The 25,048-nt window shown below is 58.3% G+C and overlaps 2 protein-coding genes across 7 annotated transcripts in view; both read right to left on the reverse strand.

Moving 5' to 3' along the window:
- Positions 1-2,096: 2,096 nt before the first annotated feature.
- Positions 2,097-3,259, reverse strand: UTF1 (undifferentiated embryonic cell transcription factor 1). Its single transcript, XM_044765800.2, has 2 exons — positions 2,710-3,259; positions 2,097-2,578 (listed from the first exon to the last, which is right to left on the reverse strand). Exons 1-2 carry the CDS (start codon positions 3,257-3,259, stop codon positions 2,097-2,099), a joined length of 1,032 nt encoding a protein of 343 aa, XP_044621735.1.
- A 4,152-nt stretch (positions 3,260-7,411) lies between these two features.
- KNDC1 (kinase non-catalytic C-lobe domain containing 1) overlaps positions 7,412-25,048 on the reverse strand; it is a 67,023-nt gene continuing 49,386 nt past the window's right edge. For 3 of the 6 annotated variants that reach the window (XM_070520508.1, XM_044748318.2, XM_070520501.1), the window contains 13 exons: positions 24,218-24,314; positions 24,027-24,124; positions 23,571-23,791; positions 21,742-21,855; positions 20,700-20,847; positions 20,408-20,587; positions 19,528-19,731; positions 18,845-18,927; positions 18,429-18,579; positions 12,480-12,602; positions 12,338-12,397; positions 11,372-11,529; positions 7,412-9,714 (listed from right to left, as the gene is read on the reverse strand). In XM_070520508.1, the coding sequence (XP_070376609.1) occupies positions 9,483-9,714; positions 11,372-11,529; positions 12,338-12,397; positions 12,480-12,602; positions 18,429-18,579; positions 18,845-18,927; positions 19,528-19,731; positions 20,408-20,587; positions 20,700-20,847; positions 21,742-21,855; positions 23,571-23,791; positions 24,027-24,124; positions 24,218-24,314 (1,869 nt within the window). In that variant the 3' untranslated portion in view covers positions 7,412-9,482. Of the gene's footprint in view, positions 9,715-11,371; positions 11,530-12,337; positions 12,398-12,479; positions 12,603-18,428; positions 18,580-18,844; positions 18,928-19,527; positions 19,732-20,407; positions 20,588-20,699; positions 20,848-21,741; positions 21,856-23,570; positions 23,792-24,026; positions 24,125-24,217; positions 24,315-25,048 lie in introns of those variants that run through there. The other 3 variants (XM_044748313.2, XM_044748323.2, XM_070520515.1) reach the window with 2 other exon arrangements.

Consider the following 25,048-nt stretch of genomic DNA (forward strand, 5'->3'; position numbering starts at 1 on the left):
CATACAACGGAATATTATTCAGCCTTAAAAAGGAAAGAAATTCTGATATATGCTACAACATGGATGAACCTTGAAGACATTCTGGTAGTGGAATAAGCCAGTCACAAAAGGACAAATGCTGTATGCTTCCACTTATATGAGGTCTCCAGAGTAGTCAGATTCACAGAGACAGAAAGTAGAATGGTGAGTGCCAAGGGCTGGGGTGGCAGGGTGCGAATGGGGCCTTAGTGTTTAATGGGGACAGAGTTTCAGTTTGGGAAGATGAGTAAGTTTTGGAGACAGATGGTGGGGATGGTTGCACAATAGGAACGTGCTTAATGCCACTGAAGTGTACACTTAAAAACAGTTAAGATGGTAAATTTAATGTTATGTGTATTTCACCAAAATAAAAGAAAAAGGTGCATACCTGCTGGCCAACGGGGTGGTGAGGAAGATAGGTTTTCCCTTGTGCTCCCGGATATCTCAAACTCAGAGACTTAGGTCGATTTCTTTCAGTTCAAGAACAGCCTTTCTCTAGGGCAGAGGGTCCCCAGTGACCAGAGTGATGGACACACCAAACGACACGGTCCCCACCCCGGCGGGCCGGCAGCTTTGCTGGGATGTGCTCCAGTGCTGTTTCAGAGCCACTCAGCCTGTGGCTCTGACCTTCTTGGGGGGTGGTGTGTGGGCAGGGGCACGTTTGCAAGTTGGAAGATGTTTGCAAGCTTGGAGACTGTCAGGGACCACGGCAGGACAGCACCTGGAGCAGAGGGCAGTGTGCTGGAAGTTTGGTGACACTTGCAGTCAGCTCTGTGGATTTGGTCTCTCACACACAGGACCCCCAGGACCTGCCAACAATACAGCTGAGTGGGCTCAGCGTGGGGTCTACCGTTGGTCCGCTTGGGGATCCCTGCTGGTGATGGCCCAACTGGGGCTCCCCTCTCACCTCACCTGAAAAGGGCTTGGGGGAGGGGCTTCCATCCCACCAGCAGCCCTAGAGCCCCTGCTGGCACCGCAGGGCCAGCAGGAATGGAACGCCAGCCCTCATTAGCTCCGGGGCAACCACGTCAGTCTCTGAATGGGCCCCTGGTTGCTGAATTGGGGGCCCAGCACTCTACTGGAGGGGGTATTGTTATGCTGGGAGGCGCCTCTGGCTACTTATCTCCCCTGGGCAGGAGCCTCTCCGGTCCCACCCAGTCCCATTCCTGAGGGATCCATCAGTCCGGGGTGGGGCCTTTGATTACTATTTGGAAAACACTCCCAGGCCATTTTGATAAAGTCCTCTCAAAACTGCAGGGACCCTGACTCAGGCAAGGTCGAAGCTCTCACACCCTCAGCCCCTGCTGTGTGCCTGGGCCCACCCACACCAGTCACCTCCCTGGGGGCAAAGTAGTCCCTTCCCTGGGTGTTAGCTCTCCTGCGGGGCACCCCCAGCCACCTCTGAGGAGCCACCATTACGCAGACCCAGCTCAGCCAAGAGGCTCAGTCCTGGCTAGGGCCAAGGCTAGACCCCTTGGGTGTGCTCTTTGCTGAGCAGGCTGGGTCAGGGCACCCAGGCCGGGGCCAGACTGCTCACACCTCCCCCACATAGGCTCTGGCAGGGCTGCCGGCGCCATTTCCCTCCAGACGCTCCCAGTGGGGCCCAGCGTCCCCTTGTCTTGCTCAGCAGGGTGCCCCGAGATAGCACTCACCCGCCACCGGGTCTGTGCTGGTGAAGGGCCTGGTGGGCAGGCTTTGGCCAGACCTCCAGGACGCTGGCCTGTAAGGAGGACCCCAATCTTTGATTCTACCTGCTGGCAGCCCCCTCCCACTGGAGGCTGGGCTCCTAGGGAAGGCCCTAGTCAGCATCTCAGCAGGCTCCAGTCCACCCCGGGGCACAGGCAGCCCTGGCCCTCCCGGCCCCTCCCTCGACCATTTTGACCTCGCCCTGACCTCTGCCTGCCCTGCTTGCAGGAGCCATTCCTACCTAGCGGCAGGACCTGCACACACTCACAGGATTAAGTCAGGAAAAGCAATCTTTTTATTGAACATACTTAAGCGTGGGGTGAGGGAGGAGAGCAGGACCGGGTCGGGGCCAGGGGGGCACCGACCGACAGAGGGGTCAGGCCACAGGCCCCTCACTCGCGTGGGTCCGCCAGGATGCCTCTCTCGGCGGCAGCACTGCCTAAGATGAAGCCCACAGCCAGGGACACGGTCTGGTCGAAGGAACCGCGCAGCTGTTCCACGTGCTGGTTCAGGGTCAGCAGTTGGTCGCGCAGCGGGCCCAGGATGGCCACGATGTCGCCCAGGTGCCCCAAGGTCTGCAGGAGAGCGGCGTTCAGCGACGGGGGCGCAGGCTGCGGGGGCGCGTGGTCGTCAGGGCGGCCGGGCGGCGAGTCGGTGTCTTCCCAGGCGGGGTCGGGGGTCGGCGTCGGGGAGCTTGGGGCGCGGAAAGGCGCGTGGTCCTCGGGGCGGCCGGGCACGGGGGATAAGGTGGAGAGCACCGTCGGTGAGCCGGGGGTGTGGGGGGTTTCCGCAGACTTGGGCGGGAACGGGTTGAACCTGAGCGTCCAGGCGGGGTCCGCGTCGGAGTCGCGGGCGGCCAGGAGTGGCGGGGCGTCTGGAACGCGGAGCGGGTGGTCTGGCCGGGCACCGGGGTCGCGCCTGCCTCTCCCCGGGCCCTCGCCCCCACCTACCCGGGTCTTGGGCCTGGGGGCACGCCCGCCCTTCCCCAGCCCCCAGCCCCCCTACCTGGCTCGGCGGGCGCGGGTGGCGCGCCTGGAGCCGGGCGACGTCCGCGCCGGTGCCCTGGGGAGCGGCGGCGGCCGCGTTTGCGCCCGTCGTCGCCCAGCAGCCCCATGAGCTGGCGGATCTGCGCGTCAAAGGGCCCGGGCGGCTGGCCGTGCGCGTCGCGGAGCTTGTCCTTGAGGAACTTGTAGCGGCGGCGGCACTGCGCGGGCGTGCGCCGCACCTGCTGGCGGGCCAGCGCGGCCGACACGCGGCGGTAGATGGGCAGTGCCCGGCGGCGGTCGAGCAGCAGTGCGCGCCAGACGGCCGGCTGCAGCAGCGTGCCCAGCAGCAGCTCCGTCTCGTGCGCGCTCCAGGGCGTGCGCTGCGCCGAGCCGGGGGACACAGGCGAACCCGGGGACGCGGGCGCCGCCAGCGCGCCGGGCGAGGCGGGACGCCCGGGCGGGGTCCCCGGGGCTTCCCCGGCCGGCCGCGGCTCGGAGTCCCTCCTGGCCGGCGACGGCGACGGCAAGGGCGGCGCGGGAGGGGGCGGCCGCCGGGGTCGGAGCAGCATCCTGGGGCCGGCGGGCGTGCTGGGGTCGGAGGCCAGGCCCGGGAGAGGCTGCCCACAAGCGCTCTTAGGACCCTGCGCGCGTCCGCCGTGCGTCGGAGCCCGAGCGGGAGCCGGGTCTACGCAGCCCTCCCACCGTCCCGCCCCGCCCCGCCCCCTCCAAGAGCCAAGTTCAGCTTGGGCTGTTCTTGTGCCTCGGTTTCCCTGCCAGCCTTTGGACCTCCTAGGTTTTGAGTACACCGAGCAGAGTTTTGCCACGCCCCACGGGGAAGAACCTGCCAAACAATAGTGGCTGTACTTTTCAAACTGTTTAATTGAGATACAAATGCACACGGCAACGTGCATCAGGCGCGCAAAGTTCAGTTCCTTTTTACGCATGTGCCATGCCCTTTCACCGCTGCGCAGACCAAGCTACGGAGTCTTCCAGTTCTAGAAGGCTCCGTCGCACCGCCTCCTTTTTGCTTTGGTGCGCCCTAGTTCGTTGTTCACAGATGTGCCGGCACTGCTCCCCCTCCCCCGGCCCCACCCCCCACTCCCCGGCCCCTGTTCTGCTGTGATCTCAGTGTGTGCAAGGGAGGGGGTGGTTATCACTGCGTGTGGTCAGTTTAGGGCTGGATCTGACAAAGAGCTATGGCCCGTGGTCAGAATTAGTGTCGTAATTAACACACACTTCACAGAAAGAAACTTCTTTATTCTGATAAAGAGGACCCACAGCTAACATTAGGGTTCATAATGAGTATTGAGCGGCTACCTCCTGAAATTAGGAATAGACACGGATTCCCAACATCACTGCTTCTATTTGACATCACTGTAGAAGTCCTCGCCAAAGCAATAAGACGAGAAAACGGAGGAAGATGCATACAGATTGGAAAGGAGAGGTAAAACAGTGATTTGCAGATGACGTGAGAGTAACAGGGAAAGTAACCTACAGGCACATTATTAGAACTCATAAATGAATTTAGCAGGGTCATTGAATAAACAATAAACAAAAATTAATATCTCTGTATACTAGCTACAGTAGTTTCATAAAACCCGTTAGTTTGGGATAATTGTAGTTTTGCGGCTAGGCTGCAGGTGGCACGGAGTCCCTGTGCTCCCTCAGATGAACATCTGACACGACCATAGAGCCTTTGTCAAAGCTGAGAAACGAACGTCCATACGACACTTGGACTGACTCGCGGACTTTATTTGGGTCGGACCAGGTTTCCACTACGTCCCTTCTCCGTCCCGGGTCCCGTCCGGGGTCCTGTGAGCACTATGTTTCGTCATCCTGTCCCCTTGGTCTCCTCTGGGGCAGGGTGGTTTCTCATTCTGGTTTCAGTGTCCTTGGCACGTTGGGGAGACTGGTCCAGTATTTGGTGGGATGTCCCCAGTGTGGGTTTGTCTGGCGTCCTGTCATAATTAGCCTGGGGTCATGGGTTTCTGGGAAGAAGACCACGGAGGTGACGTGGCCGTCCTTCCACATCGTGTCAGGTGCTTGATGTCGTTAGGACTTGGCATCGTGATGCTCACCTGACCTCCAGTTAAGGGGGCAGCTGTCACCTCCATGGTCAGGTCACCCTCCTCCTTGCCCTGCCCTGTGTGGGCCCATCCCCGAGTCCAGTCCACAGGCGGGGGGAACCAAGCTGCCCCTCGGGGCACCTACATGTGTTGTTTGGGACTCTCCTCGTCTGTTTGTTTATCCAGTCGCCCATTTCTCTCGGTGTGGACTCGTGCACATTCGTCTTACTCTTGGGTCATGATACCCTACTCGGGCATGGGGAGTCCTTCTCAGCTCTCCTCTTTCCCTCCCGTCCTCTGTTCTTGTGCTCTCACCCCCCTTTTTTAAGCACTTGCTTGCTTTCTAGCGCTGCAAGATGTTCCTGGTTCATCTGATACTTTCCCCACTCCAGCCCTAGAATCAGCCATTCAGCCATTTCTCCAAAATATCTGTGCTTTTTTTTGGAGACTGGTATCTGGACACCAAGATCTGGGTACATGGTGTGCCCACTGCTACTGGGGTGTCACTGCTGTGAGGCCACTGGTTCTTGGGGGGGATTTTGTCCTTCAGGGGATATTTGGAGATGTCAGGAGACACTGTTGGTTGTCACAATTTGGGGGGTGTTGTGGCATCTGGAGGGTAGAAATAACCAGAGATGCTGCAAAACATCCTACAGTGCCCAGGATGGCCCCACGGCGGAGAATTATCCACCCAAACGTCGCTGGTGCAGTGACTGAGAAGCCCTGTGCCAGCCCTGCGGGGGGTGAGCCAGGAGGCCTGTGCGAGCACTGACGTACCCCAACACCTGCGTTCATTTCTCTACCAGACCACCTTGTACCCGGCACTGCGGGGTCATTCTCGCCTCCCCACTGGCTCTTCTGTAACTTCTTTCTCTGACAGGGAGGCCTGGCTCCCTTCTCTACAACTTACTTTCCTGGTGTGCATGGAAAGTCTTCAGAATTGTAACCTGAATCTTGTGAGAAGCCACTTTACCAGCTGGTGTGCTGTCTTCCTGTGCAGCTCTTTTTCCGTGGCCTGCAAGAGTCCCTTCAAAACATCAGTTCCCACGGTTCCTTGGGTCAGCCCCTGATGGGGGAGACGGATGCTGGGGAGGGGCCGGGGGAAGGGACAGCTCAAGGCCCCACCCGGCCGTGAGAATTCCCAGTCTTCACAGCTGGCTTCAAATAGCCACAGCAGCAGGGACCACCACAAATTCATCTGGGGAGTGGACCCGGCGACTCGCCGGTGGAGTCCTGTTCATGGACCGGAGCCCAGGTCTCCAAGATGGGAGCTCATGTGCTGCCCAGCCCACAACGAGCACTTCAGTTCTTCGCTGAGCATCACAAACCATGCAGGTGGGGCGAGGGCCGTGTGATCCGCCGTGGTTCTGTGGTCGGAGCCGGGGTGAGGAGGGGGCTGCTTCTGTGTTCCCTTGTGACTGGGGCCACTGCGGGTCGCCTCTGCCCGGCTGGCCTGGGCACCATTTCCCGGGCTAAGGCTGGCTGGCTGGGGCCCTGCAGGCTGTATCCAAGTGGCACCTGCTGGTGCCGGGCGGCTCCTGGGCTGGGCCGGCTGGAACTGCTGGGCTGGTTGGACACTTTTCTTTCCACCTCCATGCGGCTGGCCCAGGGCCACCTTGGGCTTGCTCTCAGCATGCTGGGTGTGGGGTGGTTAAACCCTGTACGTGCTGGGGGCTCCCCAAGCGTGAGTATGCTGGGCCAGGCTCCATACAGCATCAGAGGGGGCTGCACGGGTGGGCACCTGGGAAGCGTGGCTCGCAGGGGCCTGAAGGGTCATTGATCGTAATTTCTCTGAAAGAAAACCAGTTGATTTGATTAGGCCGGTGCAGTGAAGGGACACCGTCTTCGTGGCGCCTTACCTATGTCTCAGGAGGGAAGAGATCTGGGTCTAACTGCCCGCCACGACCGGGACACCAGAACCCCCCAGCCATGGCAGCTGCTGTCTGCAGGGACACGACTTTACCATTTCCTTGTCTTCCTCAAAAAGCTTGACTCTCCCAGGACTGTCCTGCTGGGCAGAGGACTCGATCACTCGTTACAGGAACTGCTCCCAACAACTCTTCCACAGAAAGCGTCAACAGTTTACACCCCAAACTCTTTGAACTGGCCTCCCACTCCTCCCTTTGCGGGGTCCACCCACCTTAAGCTCTTCCATCAGGACCCTTCCCAGTGGTGACCAAGCCCCAAGAGCAGCACCCCAGCCTTGCCCTGGCCGGCCCCGCCCCTGGGCTCCGGCTGAGGTCTGGGTGGCCAGTGCGCAGCATGGGGCTTGTCAGGCAGGAGCAGATGCCCAGGTGGGACGGGCAGGCAGCCTGGGGGCCTCGGTGTGGTGAGGCCTCGGCGGGTTAGCTATTTTGGGTGGTTTGCAGTCTTTTCCTCCAGAGGCAAATGTTTCCTGCGACAGCCGAGTGACTTTGCTTGTTCACTAGCCTGGAGTGACTGGGTTTTGGTCCTGGTGGGGCCGAAATTAGAAATGAACCAGCAGACCTGGCCCTTCTCAGCACCAGCCCAGGACGTTGCTGTGGCCCCAGCTCTTCTCGCCTCCTCGAGCCTTTGTGAGCACCCAAAGCTGTCTTCACCTGATCATGAAGGAGTCACCCTGACCCACACAGCAGGCATCACTTTGTAAACAAAGAAAATGAGTTACACGGAAGCTGTCTTGGTAGAAACGATTTTATTTAGAAATCTGGATCACGTGACATTTGGGCGCCATGCAAACAGTGGTGCTCAAGCTGAAGGCCCAGTCACGTCCCCGTGAATAAGTCGTTAGAACTGGAATGTTTATTTGCGCCGGACATTAACTTCACTTCAGGCTTTGTGACACTATCTTTGTTAAATTCTGAATCTGAAAACTTGAGAGTTGATTGGCAGACACAATCCTTATATAAAAGCCTAAAAAATTCCCCACGCAAGGCCAGGAGCGCAGAGCTCCTCCTATGTTCCATTTAAGCAGGACCGGGATGTCTCAAATTAATTTATGTGGGAAAACACCTTGACATTAAAAATTCAGCATTCTATCATAAGTAACAGTTTTCTTAGAAATACACCAGCTGGTTGCTCTAAAGAATCACTAATTCTAAAACTCAAAAGAGCAATCTTGGGTCTTGCAGCGATTTGCAACATAAGAACGTGGGGGCCTGGGATGGCGCCAGGGGGTCAGGCATCCCTGTTGGGGGGATGTGACAGCCTGTCCTGGTCCCCAGGCCCCTGGTGAGGGCGGCCTCCACCCACTGAGCAACGCTCAGCACCAGCTGTTCGGAAACAGCCTGAGGAGGAGCTGGGTGCCATCGAGACAGCTGACTTCACGTCCTTGTCGGTTCTGACAGAGGGCTTGTGACAGCAAGCTGTGGGAGCTCAGGTGCGGGTGTGCGCATCGCATGCATGGCTGCTGAAGGTGCATGGGCATTGGTCACAGCGCTGCGGCCCCCAGGCTGGGCAGAGGGACCCTCTCAGGGTCCCTGAGGCCACGTCTCTGCTCTGGAGCTGCTGTCTGTCCCACATGCCTTGCTAGGAAGCAGAGCCCTGGCCAGCGCATACCTGCCCCACCAGGAGCTGTTCTAAGCTGCAGGGACAGTGGGCTCACCAGGGCCATGGGGGGCTGGGGACTGCCAGTGCAAAGCCACAGGGGTGGGTGGCTGCCAGTGTAGAGCTGCCAGGCGCTCACCCGCAGCAAGAGGCCGGGCTGGGACGGAGGTAACACCAGGCCTGTTGGCAGGAAGGGCTGCAAGGCTTGGGCACGCCCACTAACCTGTGGCTGGGACACGGTGAGATGAGCTGGGTACCTAGTGATCTGGGCCTGAGAGGAGGAGGAGGTGTGTGGTGTGGGGTCATCCGGAAGGGGTCAGGGGAAGTAGAGGGGAGGTCTGGGGGTTGTGGAGGGAGGTCTGGGGTGTGGGGGGAGCTGTGGAGGGTGGGGTCATCTGGACTGGGTCAGGGGAAGTTGGGGAGAGGTCTGGGCTGTGGGGGAAGGTGTGGAGGCCTGGTCATCTGGACGGGCTCTGGGGAAGGGGGAGGTCTGGGGGGACATGTGGAGGGCGAGGTCATCTAGATAGGGTCAGGGGAAGTAGGGGGAGTCTAAGATGTGGGGGCAGGTCTGGGGGGTGAGAGTGTGAACGCAGGTTGGGGCTTGGGCCACCAGGAAGTCTCAGGGGCCCCATGGAAGGTTTTGGACCCCCTTGGGACCTGTGGTTGGTTTGGCGTCAGAGGTCAGTCTCGGTCCTTCGTTGCTGGGCAGACACAGGCCAGACTCATGAAAACACTGCTCAGTGGGCAAGTGAGTTTAAAAGTGTGAGCTGGGTGTGTGGGTGTGGGGTTCTGGGGGGCTGGATCACTAGAGAACTGGGCGAGAGCCGTTCATCTCTGAGTATACATGGCTCTGCAGCTCCTGGGGAGCTCCCTTACTCTACTGTCACTTTGAGTTTTCAAATTTGATTTTTAAACTGTAGCAGAAACACCCCGTCTCCACCGGTGCTGTCCTCGTCCTCTCGGGTTGGGTCTGAGCCCAGCGCTCCTTCCCCTCGGCGAGTCCCTCGCAGCCTCATCTTGGGTGCCCCCTCCTGGTGTGGCCCGGCCCCTAGGCGGAGCCCCTGGCTGCTCTTCCCTGTGGTTTGGGGTCCCTGTCTAACACAGCGGGTGCTGCCCTGGCGTGGACTTTCGGGGCCAGGCGGCTCCTTTCTACCCGGGTCTGTCCTTGCTTTGAAATTCACGCCCAGACCCTCGTCCTCCGCTACTGGAACGTGGCTTTCATTCTGCGTAGCTTGTCCTGAATCTTCCGAGAATGCTTCTCGCTGGTGATCTGGTGGAAGTTGGCCCTGTTGTCCGCTGCTAAAATGGAAATGTCGGCTCCGCTGAAACGGGCGATCCTTTGCTTGAGGTGGGACTGCAGCTTGGGGTCGGGGGCGAACGTGTAGGGGTTCTCCTGGAATGCGTGCACCTGGCTCACCACCTTGGCTATGTTCCTGTGTTGGGGGAAGAAATGAAAGGTTAGTCTGCACAAGTCACAAGGAGCAGCCTTCTCAGGCCAGTGAATTCCTGGGTGCTCTCAGGAACCGTCGAAACCAACCTCTTCCAGTACAGACTCTGAGGGGTGAGTGTCCTGGATTTAGGCCAAGCCTCATTTCATTACCCAGGCCTGTCTGTCCACCCCCCATCCATCCTTCTGTCCATCCGTCCACTTTTCAGTTCACAAATATTGACTGAAAATCTGTGTTGGGCTCTGGTCGGTGCTGAGGATTCCAGCATGAGTGAAACCCAGTGCCAGCCGTTGGGGCGCAGGGAGGAGGCAGATGAGGGGGTGCCGGGTTATGTAAGGGGGGCATTCATGGCTGCTGGGCACACATTTCTCCCCAGCGCTGTGGTCAGTGATGTCACAACGGCAGCTACAGAGTGGCCACCATGGGAGTATTCACACCCTGGGAATCAGCCAGCGCTGTGGCCCAGGGCTCATTTGCCGGAGAGCCGGAAGTTAAATAGTGACCACAGGCCCCCGAGTGTCGTCTGAGGAAGCTGGCGGCTCAGAATCGGAAGTCCTTCATTCTGTCCGGGGGCAGCCGTGGACTTCACAGACAGATATTCCTACCCTGATTTGGGATGAGAAGCAGTGTGTCCAGTCTGAGTGCTTTCACTGTTAATTAAAAACAAACACATCTGTATGTGCACAAGAAACAGGCGGGGGCAGCAGACAGCGGCTCAGCCATGGTCCTGATACAGCGTGGACTCCCTTGAGTTCCTAGTTTCCACTTTGCTGACAGACTAGTGTGCATTGTGGGGTCTCTTAGGTACCACTTTTAAACTGCTGACTGAAAGGGCCTTGAGCGGAGCAGGTTGGAACCAAGGGGCTCCAGGTCCCCTGGCGTGTTTGCCGAGGGGGCCGTCTGCCCTCGACCCTGAGGAGTGTGTAGCTGGGCCATGGCCTGACCAGCCTCCACATGACTGCCCATGTGGACGATGGAGAGGAAAGGTGGGAGAGAGAACGGGTGGGGTGAGGGTCCCCCTGGAGACGGGCTGCCCCGGATCTGGAGAGACATCCAGGGGCAGCTAGGACGTGGGCCTGGAGCTCCGTGGGAGGAGAGGCGGGGCTGGGAGGGAAGCCTGCACCTTCCCCGGGGGGATGAGCAGCTGTCCTCTGGCTGGGGTCACAGTGGTGGTTTTCACAAGCCACCCCCTGGTCTGGGCCTCCTAGGTAGGTCCCCAGGTGGGCTGGGCAGGTGAACGAGGGGACCACAGGAGCAGGCTGAGGACTGACCGTGGGTCCTCTGCAGATGGCTCTAGGGAGAAGGGCCCAAGGGGGTCGTTGGAGGCAGGGAGAGAGAGATGTGATACCCAGGGTCAGGGAAGGTGGTGGCACAGAGGTGGGGTTCAGGGTGTGCCTAGATCTCCCAGCAGGAAGGTCACGGTGACCTTGGGACAGCATTTTGAGACCACGGATGCCAGAAGTGTGGGAAACGCTTGCACTAAGTTTTTGGAAAAGGAAGAGGCAAGAGATCACCCAGGGTGGAGGCTGCAGAGGCCCTGGGCTGGGGCGGCGTGGGGGGGCGTGGGGGTGCAGGGGTTCAGTGGTGGGGGAGGGGCCCAGGCCTCAGAGGAGCAGGAGGGCCGGGGAGGCCACCCACTCACCTGAGCTTGCTCCACCTGTGGGCCCCGTTGGTCATGGTGAAGCCGCCGGTCTCCAGCTGCTGGATGTGCATGGCCAGGAGGCGGGCTGAGGGCAGGGTGGGCTGGGCCCGGAAGCGCCGCCCTTCCATTAGACACAGGCTGTCACTTTTCAGGAAGACCTGGGGGCCCAGCCGGGGGTGGGGGAGTGGGGGCAGGGTGGGGGGAGAGAGGGAGAGCTCAGTCCAGGGCTCTCAGCCTGGCCAGTCCCCGTTGATGTCCGTGTTGTTCCTGCACAGGGGCTACACCTTGGATTATTGGATTGGGGGCTGAAAGTCCAGACATCTTAAGCTTGCAGACGCAAAAGGAGCACTGACGCCATCACTTCCTGCTCCTGAAATGGCAGACTCCTTTCCTAACCTGTTCTCCGCCAGGTGACTCAACTGCCCCAATGAGACTGAGACCCAAGATGGCTGGCTGCGGGAGCCCCGTGTCTGGTGTCAACCGAGGGCGCACCAGCCCTCCTAGCCGTAGAGAGCTGTGTCCAGGCAGGGGCTGCGGCCGTGAGCCGACCTGCCTGGGCAGCTGCTGCGTCTGTCCCTGCGCCCCATTCGGGAAACACGCCCCATCATTCCACCACTTCCTCCCTGTGGTCTCTTGAGGCCCCCTCTGTACTTCCCGGGCTGTGAGGAGGCTGGCCAGGCAGCCAAGCTCAGGCCGGCCTCAGACCTCAGTCCGGCCCTCTGGGCACCTGTACCCTGTGCACCCGCCCAGCAGACAGGGCTCCCAGAGCTCCCCGGCCGCCACTGCCCAGGTGAGCTGCAGAGGTCCCACAGGGAGATGCCGTGCACAGCTCTGAGGGCACCTTGTGGTCTGGGGGCCATGATGCAGGCTTGGCCGCGTGAGCCCCCCAGAGGCGTGCCGAGCACATTGTGAGGGAGAAGCCCAGCTGGACACAAGCTGCTGGAAGCCCCTGCAGAGCACTCGTACCTCCACAGCTTTCAGCTCCTCCATGACCTCCGCTATCTTTGCGGGTAAGATTCTCCAGGCCTAAAATAAAAGCAAAGGTGAAGGCCCTGCGGCCGTGGGGTGCCCACTCGCGTGCATGGGCCCTGCCCTCCCGGGAACTCACAGGGGACTGCCTCACGGCCAGGTGCTCCAGGCCACCTAGGATCTGCATGGCCGTCGCAAAGTTCCTCTGCTCGTAGCAAGATTTCGCAATCAGCAAAAATTTGGACAGCAAATTCACCTGCAACTGAAACGAGAAAACAACGCGTTCAGTGTCTTCCCCTTTAAGACGAACAAATAGAAACCATCCTGGGACCTGTTAAGTAACCCAGTATCAGGGCACAGAACAGTGTGAGCCCCACTATCTGTGCATGGAGGAGGCTGGCAGGTGGGCTCAGGTGGCCGTGGGGGGCTGGGCAGGAGGATAGGTGTTTCTTGAAAAAACAAAACAGAAAGGCGAGTGCCAGGAGCATAGAGAAGAAGTCGGCCTCACTTCTCAAAAGCAGAGCACTTGCAGGACAGGCCTCTGGGCTAGGAGTGCAGACAATCAAGGTGGCGGGGGTGAGTGCACAGCTGCAGAAGCAGGAAGGGCGCCCCCACCCGGAAGATGGAGCCAATGTGTCCAGAAGCAAACGGAACAATTGGGCAGCTTCTCGTCCACTTGGCCGAGTCCACTGCAGGGACAGGGTTTCAACGCCTGATTGGGGATCTGGTCCCACTTGGTCCCACCGCTTCCTCTGCGGTGCCCTGGTCAGCAGGGGCAAATTCTCCAGATTTTGCAGCACCTGCTGCATCCAATGAGATTCTCATTCCTCTTCTGATGCAACTGAAGGTCACACGGATGGGCCCCTGGAGGTCATTCATTGTTGTCACTTCCTAGCTTTCTGGCTTGAGTGCCTCTTAAAGGATCTTGAAAAACATTTACCTACTCATACTTTTTTTTTTTTTTTGAGGAAGATTAGCCCTGAGCTAACATCTGCTGCCAATCTTCCTCTTTTTGCTGAGGAAGACTGGCCCTGAGCTAACATCCGTGCCCATCTTCCTCTGCTTTACACGTGGGACGCCTGCCACAGCATGGCTTGACAAGCGGTGCCATGTCCACACCTGGGATCCGAACCAGCGAACCCTGGGCTGCTGAAGCAGAGCATGTACACTTAACCGCTGTGCCAGCGGGCTGGCCCCTACATACTCATACTTTTTAAGTTGATATCTCAATTTTTTTCCATAGGTTTAAATAGATGCAAAGTATGTAATTTCCAGCACTTTCAGAGAAGACTCTTCCGTCACTGTTAAGTATACCTCACCTGCGTGGAGTCGACAGAGGGTTCGTCCTTCTGTGACTGGCTTACTTCACTCAGCAGTGCCCTCCGGGTTCATCCAGGTGGTAGCGTGTGGCATGATATCGTTCCTTTTTAAGGTTGAATAATACTCTACATAGACACTACATTTCGTTTCTCCGTTCACCCATCGAGGGATATCTGGGTTGCTGCTTCCTCTTGGCTGCTGTGTTCTGTCCCTTTTAAACCTAGCTGATGAAATCAAAATCCTGTTTTGCTTCCTAACCCACCATTATTCATCTAAAGTAACACAACAAACTTTTGTTTAAGGTGAGGAACTTTGCACTGTTTCTTTTTCTTCTTGACCTTGTATTTCCACCCCTAGAGTATCACCCGAGTGGAATGTACTCTTATTCCTGAGGACGTTTACTGTCTGCTCATTACATTTTCTGGCTCAAATTTTGAACTTTAACAATCTTCTGTGACCACAGTTTACAAATGTAAAAGTCAGTCTTCTGGACTGTTCTGACATCACAGTAAGTAACACACGATACGTGAAAGGACATACATTTCAGAATGCGATAAGCACACGTGTTAAATGTCCACAGGCAGTTTATTAGAAGCGTGTCTCCTAGGAGATGCACTGGGCGCTTTTTCTTGTTGGTTCCGCATCATGGTGAGTGGTCTTGTTTGAACACTTCCGTTTCTATCTTTTTCTTACAGGGATGTAGCATCCTGTTCACGGCAGTGGAAGGAGTTTTGTCACAGCGATGCCATGAGTTCCTTCCATCCTTCCAGGTCGGGTGCTGACACCCTGGCTGTGTCTGCAGAGCTGCTGCGTCATGCTGACCGCAGGGGCCCGGGAGCGTGCCGTGCTCCTGGTGCTGAGCCTCGGGAAAGGCATCTGCAGATTCAGGACGGGACGCCTACCGTCTCTCAGGCTGGGAGCGGGCCTGTCCTCCCTGTCCTTGGGGGCTCAGATTTAGGAATGTTCCTGGGAAGTAGAGGTCTGTGAAGTGACTGTCGACTGTCCTTGTTCATATCCCCTTGGAAGGTCCTTGCGAAGCCCGACCACGCAGGCCCTTATTCAAAGACCCTGATTTAGGGGAGCTACATTTTTGTTTGTTTGAGGAGGCTCAGCCCTGAGCTAATATCTGCCAATTCTCCTCTTTTTGCTGAGGAAGACTGGCCCTGAGCTCACACCCATGCCCATCTTCCTCTGTTTTATATGTGGGACGCCTGCCACAGCATGGCTTGATGAGCGGTGCCATGTCTGCCCCCAGGATCTGAACCGGTGAACCCCAGGCCGCCGAAGCGGAATGTGCGAACTTAACCACTGTGCCACCAGGCCGGCCCCAGGAGGAGCTACATTTTGATGTCACTCACGATCTCTATAACATTGTGGATTAGAACAAACTGGAGAAGCCCAGCCGCCCTGTTTCCACATCCTGGCAGAAGTGAGGACAGGGCACTCTGTCAGCTAATAAACTCCCTAAAGCTCAAGAACTCTCCCCAGGGGGGAAAACAGTAGAAAACTCTGCATTTGTAAACAGGTCTTGGTGTTGCCCCATGGGGTTTGGGAAGACACAAAAGAATATTTGAAAAGGGAAAACAAATTGCAGAGGCTGTTCATGCTGGGAATGGACATATCCTGGCTTTGTCTTCTGATGGGGAGGTGGTGGCCTCGGTGGGCTCTGAGGCAGCTCCTGGGGCAGAACAATGGTGTTCCCCTAACCCCCAGCCCCCCTCGGTGCATGCAGCTCACTCCAGGGGCAGTGACGGTGGGGTTCTTTCTTGGGGAGCCATATCATTTGGGCTGGAGTTTGCTGTAAGGGAGCTGCTGCCTGGGAGGCAGTGGGCATCCACCTGCAGGAAGGGGCTACATGACACAGGAGGTCCCCACAGTGGCCTCTGTGCTTGTCAGCATGGCCGCCTCATATGGGCAGGACCCCGGTGACCCCCACCCCGCTGTTGGCCTCAGGTAGTAAGGAAATCAGGGGCCTTGGCAATAGGGTATTCCCTGGGCAGATGTGCAGACCCCCTAGGGACTTGAGGGGCCTCTGTCCTCTCTCAACCCCTCCTGGGTAGGTGGGAACCTGGAAAGAAGTGGTGGCCCTGAGGCAGGTGACTGTCCCTCTTGGCCTGCCCAGTGCCCTGGCTGAAGCAGATGGTTCAGCTCAGGCTGAGATAGCCATAGTCCAGCCCAAGACTCACAAGAGCCTGGGCCTGGGCCTGGGAACAGAGGGAGCTTGACCTTGACTGGCCCACTGACCTGTGTTTCATTTATTCCACAAACTGGCTGAGGACATACAATGTGCTGCCTGAAGGGGATGTGACAGTGACCAAATTGATCCCTCCCCTCGAACAGTTTAGGTTAGTGGGACAGCTGGGAGTCACAACTCCCAGCCCTGGGACACAGCTCAGGCAGGAGTGTGGAGGGAGCCCCTAGGGGGAGTGTACTCTGATTGGACCCTGAGAGTGTGTATGAGAGTCTGTTAGGAACTGTGTATGTGACCCAGGAGGATGGTGTGAGTGTGTGTGTGAGGGACTGTGTGTGTGCCTGTGTATGACAGAGAGGGACACTGTGTGTGTGTGTGTGACTACGTGTGTGTGGAATGGTGTGTAAAAGGCACTCTGTGAGGGACTGTTGTGAGAAAATGTGTGTGAGAACTATGTGTAGAGAAGGACTGTGGGTGAAGGATGTGTGTGTGAGAGGGACTGTGTAAAGGGACTGGGTGAGAGTGACTGTTAGAGGTGATGGTGTGTATATGAGGGAATGGGTGTGAAAGGGACTGAGTGAGAGACGTGTATGAAAAGGATTTTGTGTGTGGGAGTGATATGTGTGGGAGACTGAAGGTCTGTGTGTGAGGGATTGTGGGAACTGTGAGACAGGCATTGTGTGTATGAGGGACTGTGTGTATGAGAAGGACTATGTTTTGAGTCTGTGTGTGAGAGGGACTGGATGTGAGGAATGTATGTTTGAGAGACTGAGTGTGAGGATCTGTGTATGTGAGGGATCATGTATGAGGGGCTGAGTGTGAGAAGGATTGTGTGTGAGAGGAACTGTTTGTGAAGGACTATGTGTGCAAGAGATATATCTGAGGGACTATTTGTGAGAGGGACTTTATGTGTGAGAGGGAATATGCGTGTGAAAGACTATGGGTGCAGCTGAGAAGGACTGTGTGAGAACTGTGTGTGAAAGGAACTGAGTGAGAAGGACTGTGTGACAAGGACGGTTATGTGAGAGGGATGTGTGTGTGGGAGGAACTATATGTGAGAGAGACTTTGTCAGGGACTACGTATGTGAGAGTGTCTGAGGGACTACTGTGAAAGGGACTTTATGTGTGAGAATGTCTGCATGTGAGAGGGCGTGTGTGTGTGTGAAAGACTGGATGAGACTGACTGTTGGAGAGGGATTGTGTGAGTAGAGGGACTGCTTGAGAAGGACTGTGGTGAGAGGGACCGTGTGTGAAAGGGACTGTGTGTGTGAGGAACTGTGTGTGTCAGGGAGTGTGGAAGAGAAGGCCAGGTTGTGAGAGGGACCGTGTCTGTGAAAGGAAATGTGTGTGATAGGGAGTGTGTGTGAGAGGCACTGTGGATGAGAGCGACTGTGCGTGAGAAAGACTGTGTGAGAGGAATGTGTCAGGGAAGGTATGTGAGATGTGTGCATGTGAGCGGGAGTGTATGTGTGTGAGAGAAACTGTGAACAACAGAGGCTGTATTTGAGAGGGACTGTGCGTGTGATGTATGTGTGTGAGGGACTGAGAGGGACTATATGTGTGTGTGAGGGTCTGTGTGTGAGAGCTCTGATAGGGACTGTGTTTGTGAGGCCCTCTGTGGGAGAAACTGAGAGGGACTATGTTTCAAGAGGGATATGGATGTGTAAGGAAATATGTGTGTGAGCGACTGTGTGTCTGAAGGACTATGTGTGAGGTAATGTGTGTGAGAGAGGAACTGTATGTGGGAAAGATGATATTTGACGGAGTGTTGAGAGGGACTGTGTGTGTGGGAAGGACAGTGTGAGAAGGACTATGTGTGCGAGGGACTGTGTGTGTGAGTGACTTTCTGAAGAAATGTGTGTGAGAAGGTTTGTCTGTAGGAGACAACGTGTGTGTGTGAGGGACTATATGTATGAAGGGCTGTGTTAGAGGGACTGTGCGTGAGAAGGACAGCATTTGTGAGGGACTGTATGTGAGGACTGTTGAGAGGGACTGTTGTGAGAGAAAGACTGAGAGGGACAGTTTGTGACAGGGACTGTGTCTGTGACAAGGACTGTGTGTGAGAGGCACTTAGTGTGTGAGGGGCTGTGTGTGTGTTTGAGCAGGGACTGTGTGTGTGACGGACTGTGTTTATGAGGGTCTGTGTGTTAGAGGGACAATGTGTGTGAGAGCAATGGTGTGTGATGGACTGTGTGTGAGGGATTCGTGAGAGGGAGTGTGAGAGACTGTGTACATATGACAGCATGCACATGTGTGAGACTGTGTGTGCGTGCACACATGTAAAGGCTCCCTGGATGATAGGGGGTTGTCGTGGTGGTCCAGAGCCAGTGTGCATCCCCAGTAGAGTGAAGAGCCATGTCAGGCTGGGGTGTGACAGGTGGTGAATGTTGCGGAGCTGGACAGTGTCTGATGTCACCGTGGCTAAAGCTGTGGCGCTGCTTTTACCGTTCGCCTTGCTGGGTCCTTGGATTCCATGCACGTGGAGAACCTAACGACTGGGATGCCACAGGAGGTGCTGCCTGCCCGTGCAGTTGGACCCAAACCCTGCTCTGACATCAGAGCTGCGGAGGCGCCAACCTTGGAGGTGTGGCTGGTCACAATTTCAGCAGCCACCCAGGTGCTGACGTCATCTGCACTTCTTAAAAGCTGTAACAGGTACTTGTCCTGGACGTAGTTGGGAAGAAATAAGCTGCCGCTTTTGGCCGACAGAGACTCCGAAGAGCTGGCTCTGGAAGAGACACAGGTGCGCATCACAGCGAGGACGGGCGCAGGCGGCCCTCCCGGCCCTGGGGCTGCAGGGGGCTCTCTGGGTGCAGGCGGCCCGGCAGGTCAGGCTCTGCAGAGTGGGGAGGGTCTGGCTCCGGGGCTGTTCCTGACACCAGCATCTCCCTTCAGGGGAGAGTGTCCACGAGACACCTAAGTGAAGACCCCAAGACCTCCCGCCAACCCCCATTCCAGAACTCCGGGGCAGACACCCCGGGGGGGACACTCACTTGGGGATGGCCACATTTTTGTCCATGACGCCCAGGGCTCGTGAGTTTAAGAAGTGGACGGGATGGCACTTTTGGAACAATTCCTGCAGGAGACAAGGACACAGACGTTCAGGGCACTTTCCCCGGAGGCCTCCTGGTCAAGGCAGTGTCCCTGGGGGCTGGGGGTGATGGGGGGCACCTCTGAAGTCACAGGTTCAGCGCCTGCCCAGGAGACTCCTGATGTCTGGACAGTCGTGATCACTGGGTCGCTGTCACCTGCCAAGTGACACGGGGACCCAGGATGGCAGTGGGCCTGGGAAGGGGATGCCTGGGGGCTGGGCTCAGGACGGAACCAGAGGGGCATGCCTGAGCCCTGTTGGGCGCCCAGCTCCAAGAGGGAGGAGGCCCACGCCCCCTGGAGGCCCGCAGAGTGCCCTCCAGTGCTGGCGAGGTGGGAGTGTCAGGACCCTGTGGACCGGGCCCTGTGTGCCTTGTGTGGGACGGGAGCCCAAGCTCCTCCTGGGGCCTCCCCTGGGCCTGAGCATCCAGCAACTGGCCCCATTCACTGCCCCTCTGTGTGTCCCTCCAGCAAACATCTGTTCAGGGCCTGTGAGCGCCAGAGCGTCCCTCCCCGAGACGCCCCCTTGCCCTCCAGCCAGGGGCCTGCTGCCGCCAGACTGGCTGGGCCGTGCGGACCCCTTCACCTGCTGCAGCAGTGTCAGCTGGCTGAAAAGCTGGTGGGTGCTGTACTCGGTCAGGAAGTAGGGCCCCTTCTCGCTGGCCTTGGCGTAGGGGCCGTAGAAGTCCTCGAAGAAGCAGGGCTTGGGCAGGGCGGACGCAATAGTGTACTGGCGCTCCTTGTGTGGCAGCGCCAGCCCGTTGCTCCGGGACAGCCTCCAGGGGAAGCTCTGCAGGGCAAGCCAGGCAGGGCTGGGGGTGGAACAGGGGCGGGGGGAGGACCCAGGCCGGCTCCAGGCCCAGGACCCTTCAGAGTGACTCAGCTAGAGCCACAGAGCAAAGCCCTCCCGCCCGCAGCCATGCTGGCTGGAGGACACCTGCTGGTCACTTGAGTGAGTTCCCCCTGGACAGAGCTGCTGAAACTTGGGGCTGTCCCCATAGATTATGGAAAGGTCCCCTCAGATCCCACCCCTGTTCCAGGCCAATTCCTGGCAGTGGTTTCTTCCACTGGATCTCTGGCCTGAGGGTCAGGAAGGTGAGGGCATCTGAGTGCCTGGCCAGGCTCCTCTGCTGTCCTTGCCGAGGGTGAGGAGGAGACAGGAAGTGGCAGCCCCAGAGGGCTGGTGCCCAGGACTGTAACATGGAGTGTGTGTGTATGTGTATGCATGCGTGCTTACACGTGTGTGTGTACAAGGGCATGTCTGTGTGCAAGTGTGCACTCGCACATGCATGAGTGTGCACACATTCATGCATGTGCATGACGTGTGAGCATGTGTGTGCTTGTGTGCATGTGCCTGAGTGTTCGTGTACATGTGTGTGTGCACGCACTCGTCATGTCCTGCAGGCTGGGCTCAGGGACAGGCACCTGCTTGCCCTGGGAGGCCCTCCCTTGGGAAAGGCCCCCACCTTCCGGGAGATTCCGTCTTCTGAGAGCCTCTTACAGAGGGCATTGAGGGGTCTGGTGTCCTCCTCGGTCTCCTTGGGGTCCTCCAGGTCTGTGCTGCGCGGGGCGCCCTCGGCCCTCCGGTCCATGCCCACTTCCAGGAGGCCCAATAGGTGCTCCGCGGAGCCGTCCAGGGGCAGGACCTGGGCAGAAGCACAGGGTGGTCACTGCTGCCTCCTTGGTGGGGATGGTGGCTCCTCCTCCCACAGTGTGCCCTCAGCGGGATGGGGGCTGCAGGCCCTGCCTAGCGGTCACCTTGGAGGAGATGAAGTCCTCGAGTCTCCCCAGGAGCCCAGCGTTCCTCGTGAAGTCCACAGCGTAGCAGTCTTCCACCCAGGCCTGCAGGAGGCAGAAGCTCCGCTTGTAGATCTTGGTGAAGGTTGAGGTGGGGTCCTGGTGGGCCCTGGAGGCAGACGGGAAGAGGCCCCAGCTGTGCAGCATCCCCCGCCAGCATCAAGAGGCCTGTCTGCTGCCGTGAGGGCCCAGCACAGGCAGGTGCCTTGCCTGGGGTCATGCCAACAAGCAAAGGAGCGTGCATGGGGTTTGGATGCGGCTCTGTCTTTGAGGGGTTATTTCAGCCCTACCCTGAGGACAGAAGAGAGAGGCAGCCTCTGGGAGCAGGGGCCCGCCACTCTCCTCCACCCCCACCCATGCTCTGCCCTGGAGCACCTGCCGCCCCCAGGGCACCAGGGGGGCAGAAAGCAGCAGTGAGAGCAGTGCTTGGAGAGGCAGGGTGGGAGCCTGGCTGCACATGTGGAGGGAGCAGGGGAGTGGGTCTCCTGTGATTCCCTCCTCCCCAAGGAGGGACCTGATGCTGACAGCCTGAGGCTGCCCCTGGGTCCCAGCCTGGGCGTGGATGGGCAGTCCTGGTGAGAGAAGTGTGGCCGGGGGTCGGGGGGGGGGGGGTGGGAGGGCGGGGGTGACAGGCCAGCTGGGAGAACAGGCCAGAGTGTGTCCAGCCACCACCCACCACCCCTTCGCTCAGGCAGCACCCTCCTCCTGCCTTGTGCCTTGGTGCTCATCGCTTATCGTCTGACTCCCACCTGTGCCTGTCCCCACCATCTGCCCCCTCCATGGGCATCAGGGGCCTCTCCCAGCCGTTGGCTCTCCTGCCACCGCTGGCTCCTTTCTCTGAGGCCTTGTCCTCGCCTCGACCTTCGGCCGAGCTCCACCTCTGTCCTTGTCAACGTCACAGGGACTCCTCATCCTTCACAGCCTAAGGAGGTGCCCCGGGGTCTGCCCCATGGCTGTGTCGCCCCCTGCAGGGCGGGGACGCGGAGCCGAGGTGGCAGCATACCTGGACAGGGTGCTGTTGATGCGGTCGAGGAGGAAGTGCAGGAAGTCGTGGGGCGTGCAGAAGTAGCGGAAGGTGTACAGGAACTGCTGCACGTAGCCCTCCAGGAAGGCGTCGCTGGGGCGGAGGTGGGCGGTGAGGCCGCGGCCTGGCCTTGCGGCTCCCCCACCCTGCCCGCGGCCAGTCCCCGTCCAAGGAGGCCTCTCCTCCCCCTGGACCCCACCAGTGCTTCAGGTAAGAGGGGAGACCTGGCTGCCCTCAGCTTTCATTAGCAGCTCCGGGATAAAATGGGAGAGCGAGAGTGTGTGTGAATTCTAAGGGTGTGAGCGTGAACGAGTGTGAGTGTGAATGTGTGTGAGCACGTGTGTATGTGGGCGTCCTCGCTGGGACAGAGGTGGGCAGGAGAACCACTGGGAGAAATGGAAGGAGTGTGTGGGGAGCTGATAACATTAGAATTTCCCAACTATCTCAAGTGTGAGGACTTTTCCTTAACATCAGTTTTTAGGGCCCCTCGCTGTGAGCATCTCCTTCCAGAGCCTTTTCTTTCAGGAAACTGCTGTGCTCAGGCAGTGACTCCACCCCCGAGCTGGAAATCGCTGCATCAGGAAAGAGAAGCGACAATTCCTGCCCCAAACTTCTCGATTTCATTAAAGTTCGGGGGTCCTCCTCTTCGCCGTGTCCCCCACCCTAAGGGGTGCACCCCCATGACTGAGTCCGGGGAGTGAGAAAGAGAGGTGGGGGGCCCTGGCCAGACCCCCCTCCCTAGCTCCTGAGAGGAGGACATTGCGTCCTAAGAATGAAGGAGCCCAGTCACCTGGTCACCCTGGGGCCGGGGACACTATGACCAGACTCAGGCCAGGGACTAGGCAGCTACCGGCCCAGCCTGCCCTGCAAAGGGACGCCCACAGGATCCACAGGGATGAGCCCCGCCCCTCGCCGGAGATGGTGTGCACACACGTTGTGCACAACGCTCCACATGATACGCCCCAACACACACACGCACACACCACACCCCTCCAACACACATGCACACACACCATTCACACTGCACACACAGCACATGTGCACACGTCTCCTGTAACAGCCTAGTGGGCCAGTGGTGGATGTGCGATGCACACGTCTTACAGAGGATGAAGCTGAGGCTTGAGTCTGAGAGCCGGCATGGAGCCCATGGATGGCAGGAGGCCCCGCTTGGGACAACGGGGTGCGTGGGAGGAGGCAGCTGTCCTGGGAGGATGGCCCTGCTGCCCCCTGGCCCTCGAGAACCCTTGTCCCCTGGCAGCCTCCCTCTGCGTCCCCTGCTGACACCTGGCTATCAGTTCTGGGGTCACCACAGCCTCCAGCTCAAAGAAGACCCCAGGGTCTCCAAAGTAGTGTCACGAGTCCCCAGAAGCCAAGATTGGGATGAAGTCTCCACCACTGCCTGGGAAGCCGGTCTGTACCTGACCCTGACCGGCTGGGCCCCACGTCCAGGAGCAGGCCAGGCCGCTGGATCAAGGGAGCCGGGGGGGTGGTCCTGCGCCTGAGAACCGGGACGGGGGTGCCACGTTGAGGGACAGGGCAGGTACACTCAAGACCAAGACGCTCAGGTCCATAGGTGAGTGCCTGGCGGGGCCTGGGGCACTTAGGCCAGGGGCTCTGTGAGGGAGGCACGTGGCCGCTAACACCGGGCTACCTAAAGTTCAGATGAAAATTTTTTCTAAATTAAAAAAAAGTGCAGCCTGTCTCAGCTGGGGGAGGGCAGAGACTTTCCCCCTTTACCTCCTTGGGGCCCATTTCTTTCTTTCCTTTTCCCCTTTGCTCTCAAAAGGCCTGAGGGGCACAGGGCGCACCTGGAGTAGAGGTATGCCATGAGTCCCAGCGGTGTGCCGGCCTGAAGGACGCGGGCCTTCCTCTGCCTGCTGCCATGCGGGTGCTTGCTGACGTTGTAGAAGATGAGGGACGAGGACTCATCCAGGGGGCTGAAGTCCAGCGTGTCGCAGTGGGCCGCCGCGATGTTCACGATCACGGGCAGGGCGCAGGGCTCCAGGCCCCACCGCTCTGCGTACATGACCTGGCAAGAGAGTGAGTCACCGCTGTCTGGTTGACCTGCTGCCACCAGGCGCGTGTGGGACACGGGGGCCCAGTCATCTGGCCACTGACCCAAAGGGGTGGCACTGCTTGTGGCCCCTCACAAATCAGAGTATGTTTGTACACCTCCTAACATGTCCTGATTTCCAAGGTTCTAACAGTGGGAGCCCACGGGGCAGTCACGGCCTCAGGAGGGAGGGGCGGGAGCACGGACGTGCCTGCAGGTACTTCTTGACCAGCCCCAGGAACTGCATCTTGGACTTCATTTCCTCCAGCTGCCCCTTCAGTTTGGACAACATGGTCTTCACCTCGGAGCCTGGGGGCAGGGCAGAGTTAGCACAGGGCAGCCCCTGACCCGTGGGGGCAAGTCCGCCTGACCCCGGGCCCTGGCGTCTGGACCCGAAGCTACCTTTACTGCGCTTCTCCTTCTGTAGGAGCTTCTGGTAGAACTTTAGAGTCTTCCGGTAGTTTCTCTTCTCTATCACGAGCTGCTGCTCCAGCTCCTGCTGAGGGGAGAGCACGTGAGCCCAGGGCTGCCCTCCGTCTGCAGGGCCACTCGGAGCACACCTGCCTCCTGTCCCAGAGCGCACACAACATGAAAAGGCGGAACACACGGGACCATGCGAGCACGCACGTGGCTCACAAGGAGCGCTTCAGAGGAAAACCTTCGGCAGCAACAGAAAGAACATCTGTGCGTGAGAGCTGGGATCAGAAACCCAGTTTTGTTTCTAAGAAGGAAACAAGGAACCGAGTCACAAAGATAAATAAATATCTCAGTAAATTGGTATTTGGAAGTAGATTCGAAGACCCATGTGAAAAAACGAGGCCAGGGAGCCGGCCCCGTGGTGTAGCGGTTAAGTTCGCGGGCTCTGCTTTGGCAGTCCGGGGTTCACATTTTAGATCCTGGGAATGGACCTAGCACTGCTTGTTAAGCCATGAAGTGGTGGCATCCCACATAAAATAGAGGAAGATTGGCATAGATGTTAGCTCAGTGACATTATTCCTCAAAAAAACCCCCCAAACCAAAAGAACATCAGACAACTGGTGGCATGTCACCATTATGAAACGCCCCCCTAAGATGCCAGGCCCCCAGCAGTGCCCCAGGACTAGAAGTCGGGGAGGAGTGAGGAGTGGGGCTTAGACCTGTCCCCATCCCCTGGCTCTGTCCCTGCCTCGTCCCATCCCCACAGAGCCTGCCCTTCTCCAGGCACCCCAGGGCGGGGTCCACTTGGCAAGCAGC

The sequence above is a fragment of the Equus asinus genome, chromosome 2 (genome assembly GCF_041296235.1).
Source record: "Equus asinus isolate D_3611 breed Donkey chromosome 2, EquAss-T2T_v2, whole genome shotgun sequence".
In the NCBI taxonomy this organism is placed as follows: Eukaryota; Metazoa; Chordata; class Mammalia; order Perissodactyla; family Equidae; genus Equus; species Equus asinus.